Below are 16,294 nucleotides of genomic sequence, written 5' to 3'. Positions count from 1 at the left end.
CACAGCTCAGCCACTATTTGGTAGGCCATAGAGAACAGAAGAGCAAGACCTGCATCTTTCCAGACTTTAACACTACTTGTTTAGTCCATGACTCTTCTCAGTCCCCTTGAGATACTCTCTAGAGGTTTTTCAGTCCTTCTCTTCATTTCCTTTCATTAGGATTACCAGTATTACCAGTAATTCATTAATAATAACAAGAGATTAACACTTATTGAGGGTTTAATCTTTGCCAAGCATTATGCTAATTAAGTTTTTTAATTGCATAAAAACCTTCTGAGTTAGGTCCTAGTATCATTTTCTCTATCTTTTTAGATGAGGAAGATGAGACATAGATAAATAACTAGCCAAAGTTAGAGAGCTCACAGGTGGGAGTACAGAGCACACAGTGATCCTATTTCCTGACTCCGAAAACAATGTCATTCCTTTATGCCATACTGCTCTCCCCTTCCTTCCTTCCTATCTACCCCTATTTATCTACCTATCTCTCTATATATGTATTCTCTACATATTTATATTTACACACATAAATTCACATGTATATATATATATATATATATATATATATACACACACACACACACACACACACACACACACTTTTCAATACACACACACACACACACACACACACACACACACACACACGTATATATATATATATATATATAGTGGGATTTTCTTGAGTATGTTGACTCTTCCAGAGAGACAGACATGTTGGTACAAGGCAAGGGATCCTACAGTGCCAGGGGAACCAAGAATCTCCAGGAGAGGCATAATATTAATACTCATGATTTTCAGTAGGCTCACACACTGCTAAGTACCCATGATCTCTGATCCCTCCATTTCTCCAGCCAGAAGTCTTGAGAGAGGAAGAAGAGTATGGGAGTGGGTGATTTAGAGTCACCTCTTGGGAACCCAGAATGGGGTGCTGGTCTCCTTTTCCCAATCCTTTCATGTCTGTGCTCATTCTTCATTCTTCATGGACTGGATATAATCAGAGTCCATCCTCCAGAGGAAATGGGAGTGAGAAGAAAATGGACTGCATATATAGGAAGGGGCAGAAAGGCAGTTGTGCTACCATACTCCAACTTGAAACTTTCTTAAATTAAAGACTTGAGGTGAACAGTATTGTAACTGCTATAACAAAAACCATGTCACATTTTGCGATAACTTCCTAAAATGTATGTTCACTGACTTAGCATTTTAATGCTAGGGTTAATTAAGCTTAGGGTTAATTATAGTATCAATTGGAAACTTCCTTTACCCTCCCATCTTAGAAATCTACAAAAATTGCTAACGAAATTTAGTTTACTCCTTGACCCAGAAAAGCAACCTGTATTCCTACATATTATTTCCTTCCATTTGACAACTCAGTCCATGGTCACTTGATTAGGTGCAGAAACTAGTTAAACATCTTATGAAAATTTAAGATAACCCTCAGGGTTTCCTTTTTATCCCAAAGAAAATGAGATATTGACATAAAATTACAGCCAGCTGAAGGTTAAGCTAGGATCAAAGTTTCCAATTCTTTGGTTGCACACATTACACAAACTCCCTTATCCATGATATATATTGATACACATTAAGTTGAAATTAACATGGGAACTGACATGGAAAATATATGATTTATAATGTCAAGAATATTTTTAAATGTGAAAACTGGGGGTGTCTGGCTGACTCAGTTGGTACAGTATCAGACTCTTGATCTCGGGGTCTTGAGTTCAAGCCCCATGCTGGACGTAAAACTTACTTAAAAAAAGAAAGAGAAATAAAAATGTGAAAGTTCAACAAGAGATAGGAGAGAAAACTTATTGAACAAAGAAAATGACAATTCTTTATCAAAAGATATTTTTAAATTAAGCAATGTTTTTTAGTTAGAAAATTAAATTTAAAATTTAACTGGCAAATCAAATTCAAAGGAAAGGTTGTTCAACCATGAGCAACTACATAAATTCCAGACATTCTTTGATCATAAGGAATGACTGGGTAAATGAATGGCCACATTAATTAATCATACTATTCAACAAAATAATCAAAATTTATTGTTGATATTGCTGTTTTTGTTTTTTGTTTCTTTTTACCTGGTTGCCAAAGAGGTTGAATCCATTAATTGCTTCTAGAGCTGCTTTTGCTAAGCCAACAGAGCTAAAAGGAAAAAGGAAATACTGTATAATTCTGATGTATATGGCTACAAAATAACCATTATCTAATGAATATTCACAAGCAAGTTTCTTTATTATCACTTATAACAACTTCCATGAGAAAAATAATGTCTAAGAGACTTTAATCTGACATTTCACTATTTTAATTTTTCTTTTTTATGGTTAGTGATCTTCTGGGAAAAATATTTCTAAGTTCACCTTGATCTAGACAAATGGTCATACTGTTGGTGGGAGTAGTTTTAATCCCAGTATCATTTATATTCACTAACTCAAGAAAAAAAAAAAAAGATGAACTTTAGAGGAAGGTGTATTATGATGACATGTACTCAGTAATAACCAGATTGGGCATCATTAGTTCAGATCAATTTAACAGAACTTTTCTGATATCAACTCTGAGCTTTAAAAAAGATCTTGCACGTCATACACTTACCAGAGTTTAATAGGAGTTTAATACAACCATTCAAATGCTCTTTGCTTAGGGTCCAATAAAATTGGCATTATTTTATGCTCAAAGAACAAATGATCACCACACCTCTCATTTCTTTGCTATACTCTTCTCTTTGTGTAAAATCTGTACCCTTTTGGCCTCTCAAATGTCATATACAATAGTGCTAAAAAGTGGGAAGACCCCAATTTCATTAAAAATGTGACACTGTCATCTTATAAATACCAACCTTTAAGTATTTTAGATCAAATACCTGGCTTATTTTACTTATTATAATTTCTTTTTTTTTTTTACTTAAAGCAACTGCGCATGCTATTAATATCATTTAGAAGTCATGACCTGTCATCATTTAAATATTTCTTTAAAGCAGTGATTACAGTGCAGTAATCCCCAAAGCAGTGCAGTGTGGTCCCCAGAGCAGCAGCATTCCCTGGGAACTTGTTAGAAATGCCAGTTCTCACTCCTCTCTGGGAGTGGGTCCCAACAGTGTTAAAAAGCCCTCTACATTCTTGAATATACTTTAAATTTGAGAAGCACTGTTTTAAGCTAATCATGTCATTGCCATCCATATTTTCTATGAGTTGTTTACACGAAATGTTCTCAAGTAAGACTACTACTTTTATTACCAGATAGGGAAATCTATTTTGAAAGAATAGAAAGAAGTGGGAAACTTATTTTGAAATACATGGATGGAAAGGTGGAGCAGACATAACTTTCCCTATTCCTTTCACTAAATATAACTAAAAACCTTGGACATTATATAAGCAAACATAAAAAGGTTCAGAAAATGGGGGAAAAAGGCAGACTGGCTAAGAACCTCAGGATTTTAGGAACAACACTGTGGTAAACACCTTGAGTTTCCTTTTTGCCTCATATATAACAGACTTAACGAAGTCAACAACTAGGAAATGTCAGTAGGTACATTTAAAAAAGCCCCAACAAAAGCCTGCGCTCTCTAGCCAAAGGACGAGGAATAGGGAAGCCCAATAAAACAGAAAACTTTAGACAATAACCATTCAGAAAAAGACCGTGGTCCTTATCTCCACCCAGTCCTATAAAGGCTGAATGGGAAACCTAGACATCTACACTCCAGAGTCTATAATGAGGAACCATACCCAATCACCAACCCTCTCAGCTGTGGTGATATCAGAGAAGTCCAAGAAAGAAGCCAAGACTTTTTATTCCCAATGGGTGGTAAGAAGTTTCCCCTCCTCATACTGTGAGGATCACATGGAGAGCCTAGATTTCCACTCCTACCCATCAGTAATGAAATGAACCTCCCTGTCCTGCTGGAATGTCATCATAGGAGGTCCAATGGAGAGTTAGGTCTTTCACTAATTCCCAGCTCTAAGGCTACACCCTTTCCCTATCATATAAATGGAGGCCTGTTGGGAATAAGTAACGAAGCATTCCTATCCTTTCCAACCAGGAAGGTATCAGTGGAAGCCAACTGGGGAGCGATACATCCCACCCAGATCCAGAAGGAATGAAGACTCTCTATCTTGGGTGTCAACAAAAAACCTGGCAATACATTCTAAACTGGCAATAATAGAGTGATGCTCCTGTCCCCTCCCCTACCAGAAGGGTGTCAATAAAATACAGCTAAAGTAAAAGGTTAAAAAAAGATTCAGAGTTTTATAATACCCAGATGTCCATGCCTTAATAAAAAAAAATCACTCATCATATCTAAAAACAGAAAGATCTCAAACTGAATGAAAAAGATAATCAATAAATGCTAGTGGAAGAGATGTTAGAATTATGGGACAAAATTTTAAAACAGCCATGATAAAAATGCTTCATTGAGCAATTATGAATATGAGTGAAACAAATGACAAGATAGAAAGCCTCAGCTAAGAAACAGGCAGTCTCAGCAAACCTCTTAGAACTGAAAAATACAATAATCAGAGCAAAAGGCTTAATGGACAGGATTGATGGAAGAATGGAGAAAACAGAAGAAAAAACAACTAGATTAAAAGATAAAACAATAGAAATTATCCAGTCTTAACAAAAGACTCTAAAAAAGAGCCTCAGGGATCTATGGGACTGTAACAAAAAATCTAACATTCAAGTCACTGGACTCCCTGAAGGAGAGAAGAAAAAGGGCAGGGCTAAAAAAAGTACTTGAAATTATGGCAGAAAACTTCCTAATTAGCAAATGACAAAAGCTACAGATTCAAGCAGCTAACTCAAACAGAATAAAATAAAAATATCTATGCTAGGACACACCATAGTTTTGAAAACTAATACAAATTAAAAATCTTGAAAGGGGGCACGTGGCTGGCTCAGTCAGTGGAGCTTGCCATTCTTGATCTCAGGTTAGTGAGTCTGAGCTACATGTTGGGTGTGGATATTACTTAAAAACAAAAAAATCTTTAAAAAAAAAAAGTCTTGAAAGAAGCCTGAGAAAACACCTTACCTATAGGAGGAAAACTAACTGAATAGCAGTGACTTGTTTATCAGACACCATGAAGGCTAAAAGGATGCGGCACAAAAGTTTTTAAGCACGGAAAGAAAAGGACTGTCAACCCAGAATCTTATACCAGTAAATATATTATTTTGTCTGTCTATCTGTCTATCTATCTATCTATCTATCTAGGCAAGACATTCTCAGATAAAAGAAAAAGAAGAGTTCTGTCACCAGCAGATCTACTCTAAAACTGTGATTAAAATAAGTTCTCAAAACAGAAAGGAAATGACAGAAAGAGAGAGGGAAAGAAATCAACCATCTGGGAACAATCAAAAAGGAAAAGGGAAGATGGTAAGCAAAAATATGTGTAAATACAATAGGCTTTTGTTCTGTGTGATGGTTACAGCAAAAGTTGTAAAATTGTGGTTCTAAATGTATGGGGAGGAAATGCTTATGATGTTTATATTATAAATGGGAGAGGGTAATATCACATAAAGGGAGGTAAGATTTCTGTATTTCCCTCCAACTGGTAAAACGGTGATATCAATAAGTTGCATTGTTGTAAATGTAAATGTATCTGTATCTGTATATGTGTAATACCTACAACAAGCACTTAAAAGCTATACACAAAGATCCATTCAAATCTAATATATATAAGTCAAAATGGAATTCTAAAAAATGTTCACGAACTCACACGAAGGTAAGAAAAGAGAAATGAAAACAAGAGAAACACAAAACAAATAAAATAGAATGCCAGAATTAACTCCAAACATATCAGTAATTACATTAAATGTAAAAGGTCTAAATATGTCAATTAAAAGAAAGATTGGCAGTGTTTATTTAAAAACATGACCCAATTATATATTGTCTATTGGACACTCACTTCAAATATAACAATATAGGCGGATTGAAAGTAAAAGGATAAAAAAGAAATCTCATGCAAACATTACTTTACAACAAGAAAGGGTGACTATATTAATATCAAAGTAGATATCAGAGCAAAGAAAATTACTACAAAGAGGGATATAATATAATGATGAAAAAAATCAATTCACCAAGAAAATATAGCAGTAATCAAATACTGAACATGACCAGCAAAGAAATTGAATCAGTTATCAAAAATCTCCCAACAAATAAGAGTCCTGGGCCAGATGGCTTCCCAGGGTTATTCTACCAGACATTTAAAAAGAGTTATTACCTATTCCTCTCAAACTGTTCCAAAAGTAGAAATGGAAGGAAAGCTTCCCAACTCATTCTAAGAAGCCAGCATTACCTTGATTCCAAAATCTGACAAAGACCCCACTAAAAAGGGGAATTACAGACCAATATCCCTGATGAACCTGGATGCAAAAATTCTCAACAAGATACTAGTAAATTGAATTTGAGAGTACATTAAGAGATGACTCACCATTACCAAGTGGGATTTATTCCTGGGCTGCAGAACTGTTTCAATATTCACAAATCAATCAACATGATACACCACATTAGCAAAAGAAAGGATAAGAACTATAAGGTCCTTTCATTGGATGCAGAAAAAGCATTTGACAAAATACAGCATCCTTTTTTGATTACAACCCTCCAGAAAGTAGGGGAAAAAAGAACATAACATTATACAGGCCAGATATGAAAGGCCCACAGTTAATATCATCCTCAATGGGGGAAAACTGAGAGCTCTCCCCCTAGTCAGTAACATGAAGTGATGACCACTCTCACCACTGTTGTCCAACACAGTATTGGAAGTCCTACTCTCAGTAATCAGACAACAAAAAGAAATAAAAGGCATCCAAACTGGCAAAGAAGAAGTCAAACTTCCACTCTTTGCAGATGACATGATACTTTACTTGGAATAACTGAAAGACACCACTAAAAATCTGCTAGCACTGATATGTGATTTCATCAAAGTCACAGGATATAAATCAATGAACAGAAATCAGTTGCATTTCTATACACCAATAATGAAGCACAAAAACAGAAATCAAGGAATTGATCCAATTTATAATTGCAACAAAAAACATAAGATACCTAGGAACAAATGTAACCAGAGCAGTATAAGATCTATATGCTGAAAACTACAAAAAGCTTATGACAGAAATTGAGGAAGACACAAAAAAAATGGGAAAACATTCTGTGCTCATGTATTGGTAGAAAAATATTGTTAAGATGTCTATACTAGCCAAAGCAATCTACATATTCAACGCATTCCCTGTCAAAACTCCACCAGCATTCTGCACAAAACTAGAAGAAACAATCCTAAAATTTGTGTGGAACCAGAGAAGACCCCAGACAGCCAAAGTAATGTTGAAAAAGAAAACCAAAGCTGGAGGCATCACAATTCTGGATATTAAGCTGTATTACAAAGCTGTAATCATCAAGACAGTATGGCACTGGAAAAAAAAAAAAACCAACCAACAAACAAAAAAACAAACCAGACATAGATCAATGAAACGGAATATAAAACCAATAAATGGACCCACAAATGGATGGCCAAATAATGTTCAACAAAGCAGGAAAGAGTATCCAGTGGAAAAAAGATTATCTCCTTAGTAAATGGTGTTGGGAAAACTGGACAGTGATGTGCAGAAAAATGAATGTGCACCACTTTCTTACACCATGCACAAAAATAAATTCAAAATGGATGAAAGACAGAAATGTAACACTGGAAACCAAAAAATCATAGAAGAGAAAACAGACAAAAGCCTCTCCGACCTCAGCCACAGCAACATTATACTGAGACGTGTCTCAGGAAGCAAGGGTAATTAAAGCAAAAATGAGGAGAGGGGCCAAAATGGCGGGACAGAATGAAAAATTTTTCTTGGCGTCGCTCATCACTGAAATGCAGCCAGATCAACACTAAACCATTTTGGATACCTAGAAGACTGCTTTCAGGATTAGCACAACAATCTGGACAACTTGAACCACAGAATTCGGCAGGTACACAGCATGGAGAGGTAAACTGGGGGAGAGAAAAGCCACAGAGGGCAAGGAACATTCTTATTTCAGAGACAAGATGGAGATGGGGAGTAGAGTACAGGAAAAGTACTCCCACCCAAAAAGCAGCTGGAGAGAAAAAGAAAAAGTCATAGGGGAAACATTGCAAGGGACTGAACAAAAAAAGGAGAAAGGAAAAGGAGAGGGTTTAAATTACATTAAGACTGTGTGAACAGGGGAAGTTCAGAGTCTAAAACTCCACAGCTCAACCTTGTGGTGCTCTGGTGGGAAGGGTGAATCCTCGGGAGCAGACTGCGAGGTCCTCGGGGTCCTCAGGCCACACAGGGAGAGGTGGCTCCCCTGCTAGCAGGACATTTGGTAGAGGCAGTGCAGCATCCCCCCCATAGGCAAAGGTACTAGTGGAACCCAGAAAAAGGCCACATTTGCTGGTATTGGAACAAGGATGTTAAGGGTGAAGCCTCTTGCCAGATGTGTGTTGTGATTTGTGATAATCCCTGAAACACTGCTGCTACACGATGGCATGAACATTTTATGGAGCGGGCTGGTGCCCAGCTGCAGTCACTGGGCCTTTGCAAGGACACGGTCTTGCAAATGTTTCTGGGGACAGGCCTGTACCTGGGCGTTGATCAGCAAAACCCTCCTTGAGGGAGCCAAAATGGGTCAAAGCCCCAGTCACACAGAAGTGAGGGGTTGGGAAACACAGCCCCATCTGAAATAAAACACAGGAGGATGCAGCCTGGCAACCTGACAACTTGGTCATGGACAGTGTAGAAGCAGGGAGTGGACAGAAGCCGGAGACAAAGTACGGGTGCTTAAATGCTGGTGCGGGAGAGCACAGAGTTCTGAGACTAGAGACTGGGTAGTTGGGTGATGGTGCATACACGCCTAGACATAGGACAGTAATCCACCCCAGTAAGCTAAGGAGTGCCATCTAGTGGTGAATGGAGCCATTACACTAAGCCCCACCCAAGTAGACCAACCACACTCTTGAAGAACAACACCACAAGTCTCACTGCATGCTTAGTTTATGGACTATAAAGTGTTTCACAATTTGACTTCTGTGGGAAACCAGATATAATTACAATCATGTTTGATTCAGTTCAATGGCCCATCTATTCAATTTGTTTTCCTTTCTTATTCTTGAATACAGAAAGAAAAAAAAACTATTTTTAATTTCTATTTTTGTTAAAAATATTTTTCTTTAGATTTTTCCTACTATACTTTTCACTTTTTTGGAAATTTAAATTCTATTGTACTGACATCATTTCATTTTATTCTAATTTATTGTATCCATTTTTTAAATTTTCAAACGTTTTCCTTTTTTTTGTCTTTTTTCCTTTTCCTTTTATTTTCTTTCCTTTTCTTTTCTATCTTCCCCTTTTTTCTCTAATCTATCAGGTCTTTTTCAACAACCTGACCAAAACACACCTAGGATCTAGCATTCTTTTTTTTTTTTAATTTTTTTTTAACGTTTATTTTTAAGACATAGAGCATGAATTGGGGAAGGTCAAAGAGAGAGGGAGACACAGAATCTGAAGGAGGCTCCAGGCTCCAAGCTGTCAGCACAGAGCCTAATGCGGGGCTTGAACTCATGGACCACTAGATCATGACCTGAGCTGAAGTCAGACGCTTAACCGACTGAGCCACCAAGGCACCCCTCTAGCATTCTTTATCTGATATTTTGTGCGGTTTTTAATTTTTTAATTTGTATTTTTTTTTTAGTTTTTTAATACCTTTTCTTCCTTCAGAATGATGAAACAAAGGTATTCACCCTAAAAGAAAGACCAGGAAGAAATGACAGTCATGGTCTTAATCAACACAGATACAACCAAAATGTCTGAACCAGAATTTACAATCACGATAATAAGAACACTGGCTGGGTTGAAAATAGATTAGAATCCCTTTCTGTAGAGATAAAAGAAGTAAACAGATGAAATTAAAAATGCTATACCTAAACTGCAATCAAGAATAGTTGTCACAGCGGCAACTATGGATTAAGCAGAGCAGCGAATCAGCAATATAGAGGACAAACTTACGACAATAATGAAGCAGAAAAAAAGAGAAAGCCTAAGACAAATGAGCACAATATAAGAATTAGAGAACTAGTGGCTCAGTCATTTCAGTGACTGACTTCAGCTCAGGTCATGATCTCACCATTTGTGAGTTTGAGCCCCGCGTCAGGCTCTGTGCTGACAGCTCAGAGCCTGGAGCTGCTTTGGATTCTGCATCTCCCTCTCTCTCTGCCCCTCCCCTGCTCACATTCTGTCTATCTCTGTCTCAATAACAAATAAATGTCTAAAAAAATTTTTTTTAATTAGCGAACTCAGTGACTCATTAAAAACGAATAACATTAGAATCATAGAGTTCCCAGAAGATGAAGAGAGAGGAAAAAGGGGTAGAAGGGTTATGTGAGCAAATCATAGTGGAAAACTTTCCTAACCTGGGGAAAGACACAGATCACAATTCAGAAAGCACTGAGGGTTCCCATTAGATTAAAAAAAAACTGACCATCCAATAGACATCTCATAGTCAAATTCACAAAATACTCAGGCAAAGAAAGAATCATGAAAGCAGCAAAGGAAAAAAGTCCTTAACCTACAAGGGAAGACATCAGGTTTGTGGCAGACCTATCCACAGACACTTGGCAGGCCAGAAAGGAGTGGCAGGATACATTCAATGTGATGAATAAGAAAAATATGTAGCCAAGAAATCTTTATCCAGCAAGTCTGTCATTCAAAATAGGAGAGAAAAACTTTCCCAGACAAAAAAAAAAAATTAAAGGAGTTCATGACCACTAAACCAGCCCTGCAAGAACCTTTAAGGGGGCTCTCCGAGGGGACACAATACCAAACAACAACAACAACAACAACAACAACAACAACAACAAAACAAACAAGCAAAAAAACCCCAAAAAGACCAAAAGCAGCAAAGACTACACAGGACCAGAGAACATCAACAGAAATTTCAATTCTACAGGCAACATAATGGCAATAAATTCATATGTTTCAATACTCACTCTAAATGTCAATGCTCACTCTAAACATTCCAATCAAAACTATAGGGTAACAGAAGGATAAGAAAACAAGATCCATCTATAGGCTGTTTACAAGAGACCCATTTAAGACCTAAAGACACTTTCAGATTGAAAGAAGGAAATGGAGAACCATCTATCATGCAAATGGTCACCAAAAGAAATCTGGAGAAGCCACAGTTATATCAGACAATAAAGATTTTAAAATAAAGACTGGAACAAGAGATGAAGAAGGGCATCATATCATAATTAAGGGGTATGTCCACCAAGAAGATGTAACTATTGTAAACACTTATGCTCCAAACATAGAAGGTAAACATTTATGCTCCAAACATGGTACCACCCAAATATATAAATCAATGAATCACCAACATAAAGAAACTCATTGATAATAATACCAAAATTGTAGGAGATTTCAACACCCCACTTACAGCAATGGATATATCATATAAACAGAAAATCACCAAGAAGACAACGGCTTTGAATGACACACTGGGCCGGATGCACTTAACAGATATACACAGAACATTTCATCCTAAAGCAGCAGAACACACATTCTTCTTCAGTGCACATGGAACGTTCTCCAGAATAGATCACATTTTGGGACACAAATCAGCCCTCAACTAGTACAAAAAGATCAAGATCGTACCGTGCATATTTTCAGACCACAAAACTATGAAATTCGAAATCAACCACAAGAAAAAATTTGGAAAGATAACAAATATTTGGAGACTAAAGAACATCCTACTGAAGAATGAATGGGCTAACCAAGAAGTTAAAGAGGAAATTAAAAAGTACATGGAAGCCAATGAAGATGATAACATATATCCCAAAACCTCTGGGAGGTAGCAAAGGTAGTCATAAGAGGGAAGAATGTAGCAATCCAGGCGTTCCTAAAGAAGAAAAAAGGTCTCAGAAATACAACCTAACCTTATACCTTAAAGAGCTGGAAAAAGAACAGCAAATAAAACCCCAAACCAGTAAAAGACAGGAAATATTAAGATTAGAGCAGAAATCAATGCTATCGAAACAAAAAAAAACCCAAAAAAACCAAACCCAAAAAAACAGTAGAACAGATCCATGAAACCAGAAGCTGGTTCTTTGAAAGAAATAACAAAATTGATAAACCCCTAGCTAGTTTGATAAAAAAAAAAAAAAAAAAAAAGGAAAGGAAAGCAACCAAATAAATAAAATCAAGAATGAAAGAAGAGAGACCACAATCAACATAGCAGAAATACAAACAATAATAAGAGAATATTATGAGCAATTACATGCCAATAAAATGGGCAATATAAAAGAAATGGACAGATTCCTAGAAACATATAAATTATCAAAATTGAAACAGGAAGAAACAGAAAATTTGAAGAGGCCCATAACCAGTAAAGAAATAGAATTAGTCATCAAAAATCTCCCAAAAAAACAAGAGTCCAGGGCCAGATGGCTTTCCAGGGGAATTCTACCAAATATTTGAAGAAGAGTTAACACCTGTTCTTTTGAAAAGTAGAAATGGAAGGAAAACATCCAAACTCTTTCGATGAAGCCAGTGTTACCTTGATTCCAAAACCAGACACAGACCCCACTAAAAAGGGGAACTACACACCAATTTTCCTGATGAACACAGATGCAAAAATCCTAAACAACATATTAGCCAACCGGATCCAACAATCCATTAAAAGAATTATTCACCACGACCATGTGGGATTTACACATGGGATACAGGATTGGTTCACTATCTGCAAAACAATCAATGTGATACATCACATCAATAAAAGAAAGGACAAGAAGCACATGATCCTCTCAATAGATACAGAGAATACATTTGACAAAATACAGCATCCTTCCTTGATAAAACCCCTCCAGAAAGTAGGGATAGAAGGATCATGCCTCGAGACCATAAAAGCCATATATGAAAGACCCATTGCTAATATCCTCCTCGATGAGGAAAACCCGAGAGCTCAGAAACACAACAGGGATGTCCACTCTCACCACTATTATTCAACATAGTATTGGAAGTCTTAGCCTCAGCAATCCGACAACAGAATGGAATAAAAGGCATTCAAATTGGTGAAGAGGAAGTCAAAATTTCGCTTCACAGATGACATGGTACTCTATATGGAAAACCCAAAAGATTCCACCAAAAAACTGATAGAACTGATCCATGAATTTAGCAAAGGCACAGGTATAAAATCAATGCACAGAAATGGGTTTCATTCCTACACACCAATAATGAAGCAGCAGAAAGAGAAATCAAGGAATTAATCCTATTTAAAATTGCACCAAAAACTATAAAATACCTAGGAATAAATTTAACCAAAGAGGTAAAAAATCTGTACACTGAAAACTATAGAAAGCTTAGGAAACAAACTGAAGAGACGCACAAAAAAAACAAAAAAAAAAAAGAAAAAAAGAAAAAGAAAAAGAAAAAGAAAAAGAAAAAGAAAAAGAAAAAAAAATATTTGATGCTCCTGGATACGAAGAACAAATATTGTCAAAATGTCGATACTACCCAAAGCAATCAACATATTGAATGCAATCCCTATCAAAATAACACCAGCAGGGGCGCCTGGGTGGCGCAGTCGGTTAAGCGTCCGACTTCAGCCAGGTCACGATCTCGCGGTCCGGGAGTTCGAGCCCCGCGTCAGGCTCTGGGCTGATGGCTCAGAGCCTGGAGCCTGTTTCTGATTCTGTGTCTCCCTCTCCCTCTGCCCCTCCCCCGTTCATGCTCTGTCTTTCTCTGTCCCAAAAATAAATAAACGTTGAAAAAAAAAATTAAAAAAAAAAAAGAAAAAAAAAGAAAAAATAACACCAGCATTCTTCACAGAAGAAACAGAGCTAAAACATACAATCCTAAAATTTATATGTAACCACAGAAGACCCAAATAGCCAAAGCAATCTTGAAAAAACACCAAAGCTGGAAGCATCATACTCCCAGACTTCAAGACATATTACAAAGGTGTAACCATCAAGATAGTACACTACAGGCACAAAAACAGACACTGATCAATGAAATTGTTCTAATGATCAATGGGACAGAATAGGGAACCCAGAAATGGACCCACAAACGTATCGCGAATTGATCTTTGACAAAGGAGGAAAGAATAGCCAGTGGAATAAAGACAGTCTCTTCAGCAAGTGGTATTGGGAAAACTGGACAGTGACATGCAGAAGAACGAACCTGGACCACTTTCTTACACCATACACAAAAATAAACTCAAAATGGATGAAAGACCTAAACAGAAGACAGGAAGCCATCAAACTCCTAGATGAGAAAGCAGACAAAAATCTCTATGACCTTGGCTGTAGCAACTTCTTACTCATCACGACTCCAGAGGCAAAGTAAACAAAAGCAAAAATGAACAATTGGGACCTCATCAAAATAAAAGCCTTCTGCACAGTGAAGGAAACAGTCAACTGATGGAAAGGGAGAAAATATTTGCAAATGATATCAGATAAGGTTTAGTATCCAAAATCTATAAAAAACTTATCACACTCAACACCCCAGAAAACAAATAATCCAATAAAGAAATGGGCAAAAGACATAAATAGAAACTTTTCCAAAGAAGACATTCAGATGGCCAACCGACACATGAAAAAATGCTCAACATCACTCATCAGGAAAATACAAATCAAAACCACAATGAGATACCACCTCACACCTGTCAGAATGGCTAACATTAACAACTCAGGCAACAACAGATATTGGTGAAGATAAGGAGAAAGAGGATGTCTTTTGCACTGCTAGTGGGAATGCAAGCTGGTGCAGCCATGCTGGAAAACAGTATGGAGGTTCCTCAAAAAATTAAAAACAGAACTACCCTATGACTCAGCAATTGCACTACTAGGTATTTATCCAAAGATAGAAAAATGCTGATGAAGGGTCACATTCACTCCAATTTTTTATAGGAGTGCTATAAACAATAGCCAAATTATAGAAAAGCCCCAAATGTCCATCAACTGATGAATGCATAAAGAGTATGTGGCAAACAGGGGGCCAACAGGGCAGAGAAGTAGGGGCATCTGAAGTTTCCTTGTCTCCCAAACACAGCAGTGTTGAAGCCAAAGGACTTTGAACTCCAAGACTCTGGGCAGCAAAGTGACAGAAACGCATCCAAGGACCCACCAGGATAACCTGACAGGCCATAGGTTGCAAACTGGGAGAGATAAAACTGGCAGCAGAGGAACAGAGGGGAGGGATCCCCTTCTGAGGAGAGACAAAGGGAAGAGAAAGAGAGGCTGGGGAAGCATAGGACTGTATCTTGACAAGAGAAAACCACGGACTGGGACAGAGAAAGATCAAATCTTTTAACTGTGGGACTTTCTGTGGACTGGGGTGGGCTGCCCTGTCAACGCACCTGGGGAGGAGGGGAGGCTGACTCAGGCTTGGTAACTAGTTCAGAGGTGCAGTTCACAGTTGGAGAAAGCAACCCCTTCCCTGTAGTGCTGTGGGAAGAAGGTATATATCCATTCAAAGGACAAAGACTGCCTGTGCTCACCAGTCAGAGACCATATATCGGGCAGCACGGAACAGCACTTTCCCGAAACCAGAGCACACAGAGTGTGAACCTTAAAGATATCAGGATTTTAATCCCAGCTGAGCACCAGGGAGGTATGGGAGGCAGCAGAGCAAGACAACCGCCTCCTCTGGGCCTGAAGAACAGTGAGCATGTTCTACACCTCCTTCTTTATTTTCCTTTCTTTTTGTAAAAGTTTTATTGTTTCAAATTTATTTACTTATTTGAGAGAGACAGAAAAAGAGAGAGAGACAGAGCACAAGCAGGGGAGGGGCAGAGAGAGAGAGAGAGAGAGAGAGAGAGAGACACAGAACCCAAAACGGACTCCATGCTCTGAGCTGTGAGCACAGAGCCCGACGCAGGGCTTGAACCCATGAACCATGACATCATGACCCAAGCCAAAGTTGAATGCTAAACCAATTGAGCCACCCAGGTGCCCCTATTTTCCTATCTCAGGATTAGGCCGTACAGTTTCTCTGTCTGGTCAGTTTTCTTTTCTTTATCCCCACCTCCTTCTTTATTTTACTTTCTCACTCTCCCTCTGGATTAACTGTATAGTTTCTCTCTCTGGTCAATTTTTCTTTTCTTTTCCTTTCTTTTTCCATTCACCTGTCATTTCATTCCTTGTATGGGATAAGGGTTGTTCCATCAACACCACTTCTACCCTGTTGTTTACTTATACCTGGTGTTTCTGGTTTCTTGTGGTTTTTTTGTTTGCGTGTTTTTCTTTTCTGTTTGTTTTTTGATGGCCTGTTTTCCTTTCCAGGGCAACTTCAATGAACAAACCAA

The 16,294-nt window shown here is 37.7% G+C and overlaps 1 protein-coding gene across 8 annotated transcripts in view; it reads right to left on the bottom strand.

Moving 5' to 3' along the window:
* PHKB (phosphorylase kinase regulatory subunit beta) overlaps window positions 1-16,294 on the bottom strand; it is a 276,065-nt gene that overhangs the window by 121,416 nt on the left and 138,355 nt on the right. For all 8 annotated transcript variants that reach the window (XM_043600811.1, XM_043600810.1, XM_043600812.1 and 5 more), the window contains one exon: window positions 2,082-2,145. In XM_043600811.1, coding sequence (XP_043456746.1) covers window positions 2,082-2,145 — 64 coding nt within the window. The remainder of the gene's footprint in view (window positions 1-2,081; window positions 2,146-16,294) is intronic.

This window comes from Prionailurus bengalensis, chromosome E2 (genome assembly GCF_016509475.1).
Source record: "Prionailurus bengalensis isolate Pbe53 chromosome E2, Fcat_Pben_1.1_paternal_pri, whole genome shotgun sequence".
NCBI lineage: Eukaryota > Metazoa > Chordata > Mammalia > Carnivora > Felidae > Prionailurus > Prionailurus bengalensis.
Note: the sequence above shows the minus strand (reverse complement) of the source record. Positions and strands in the feature narration are given on the sequence as shown.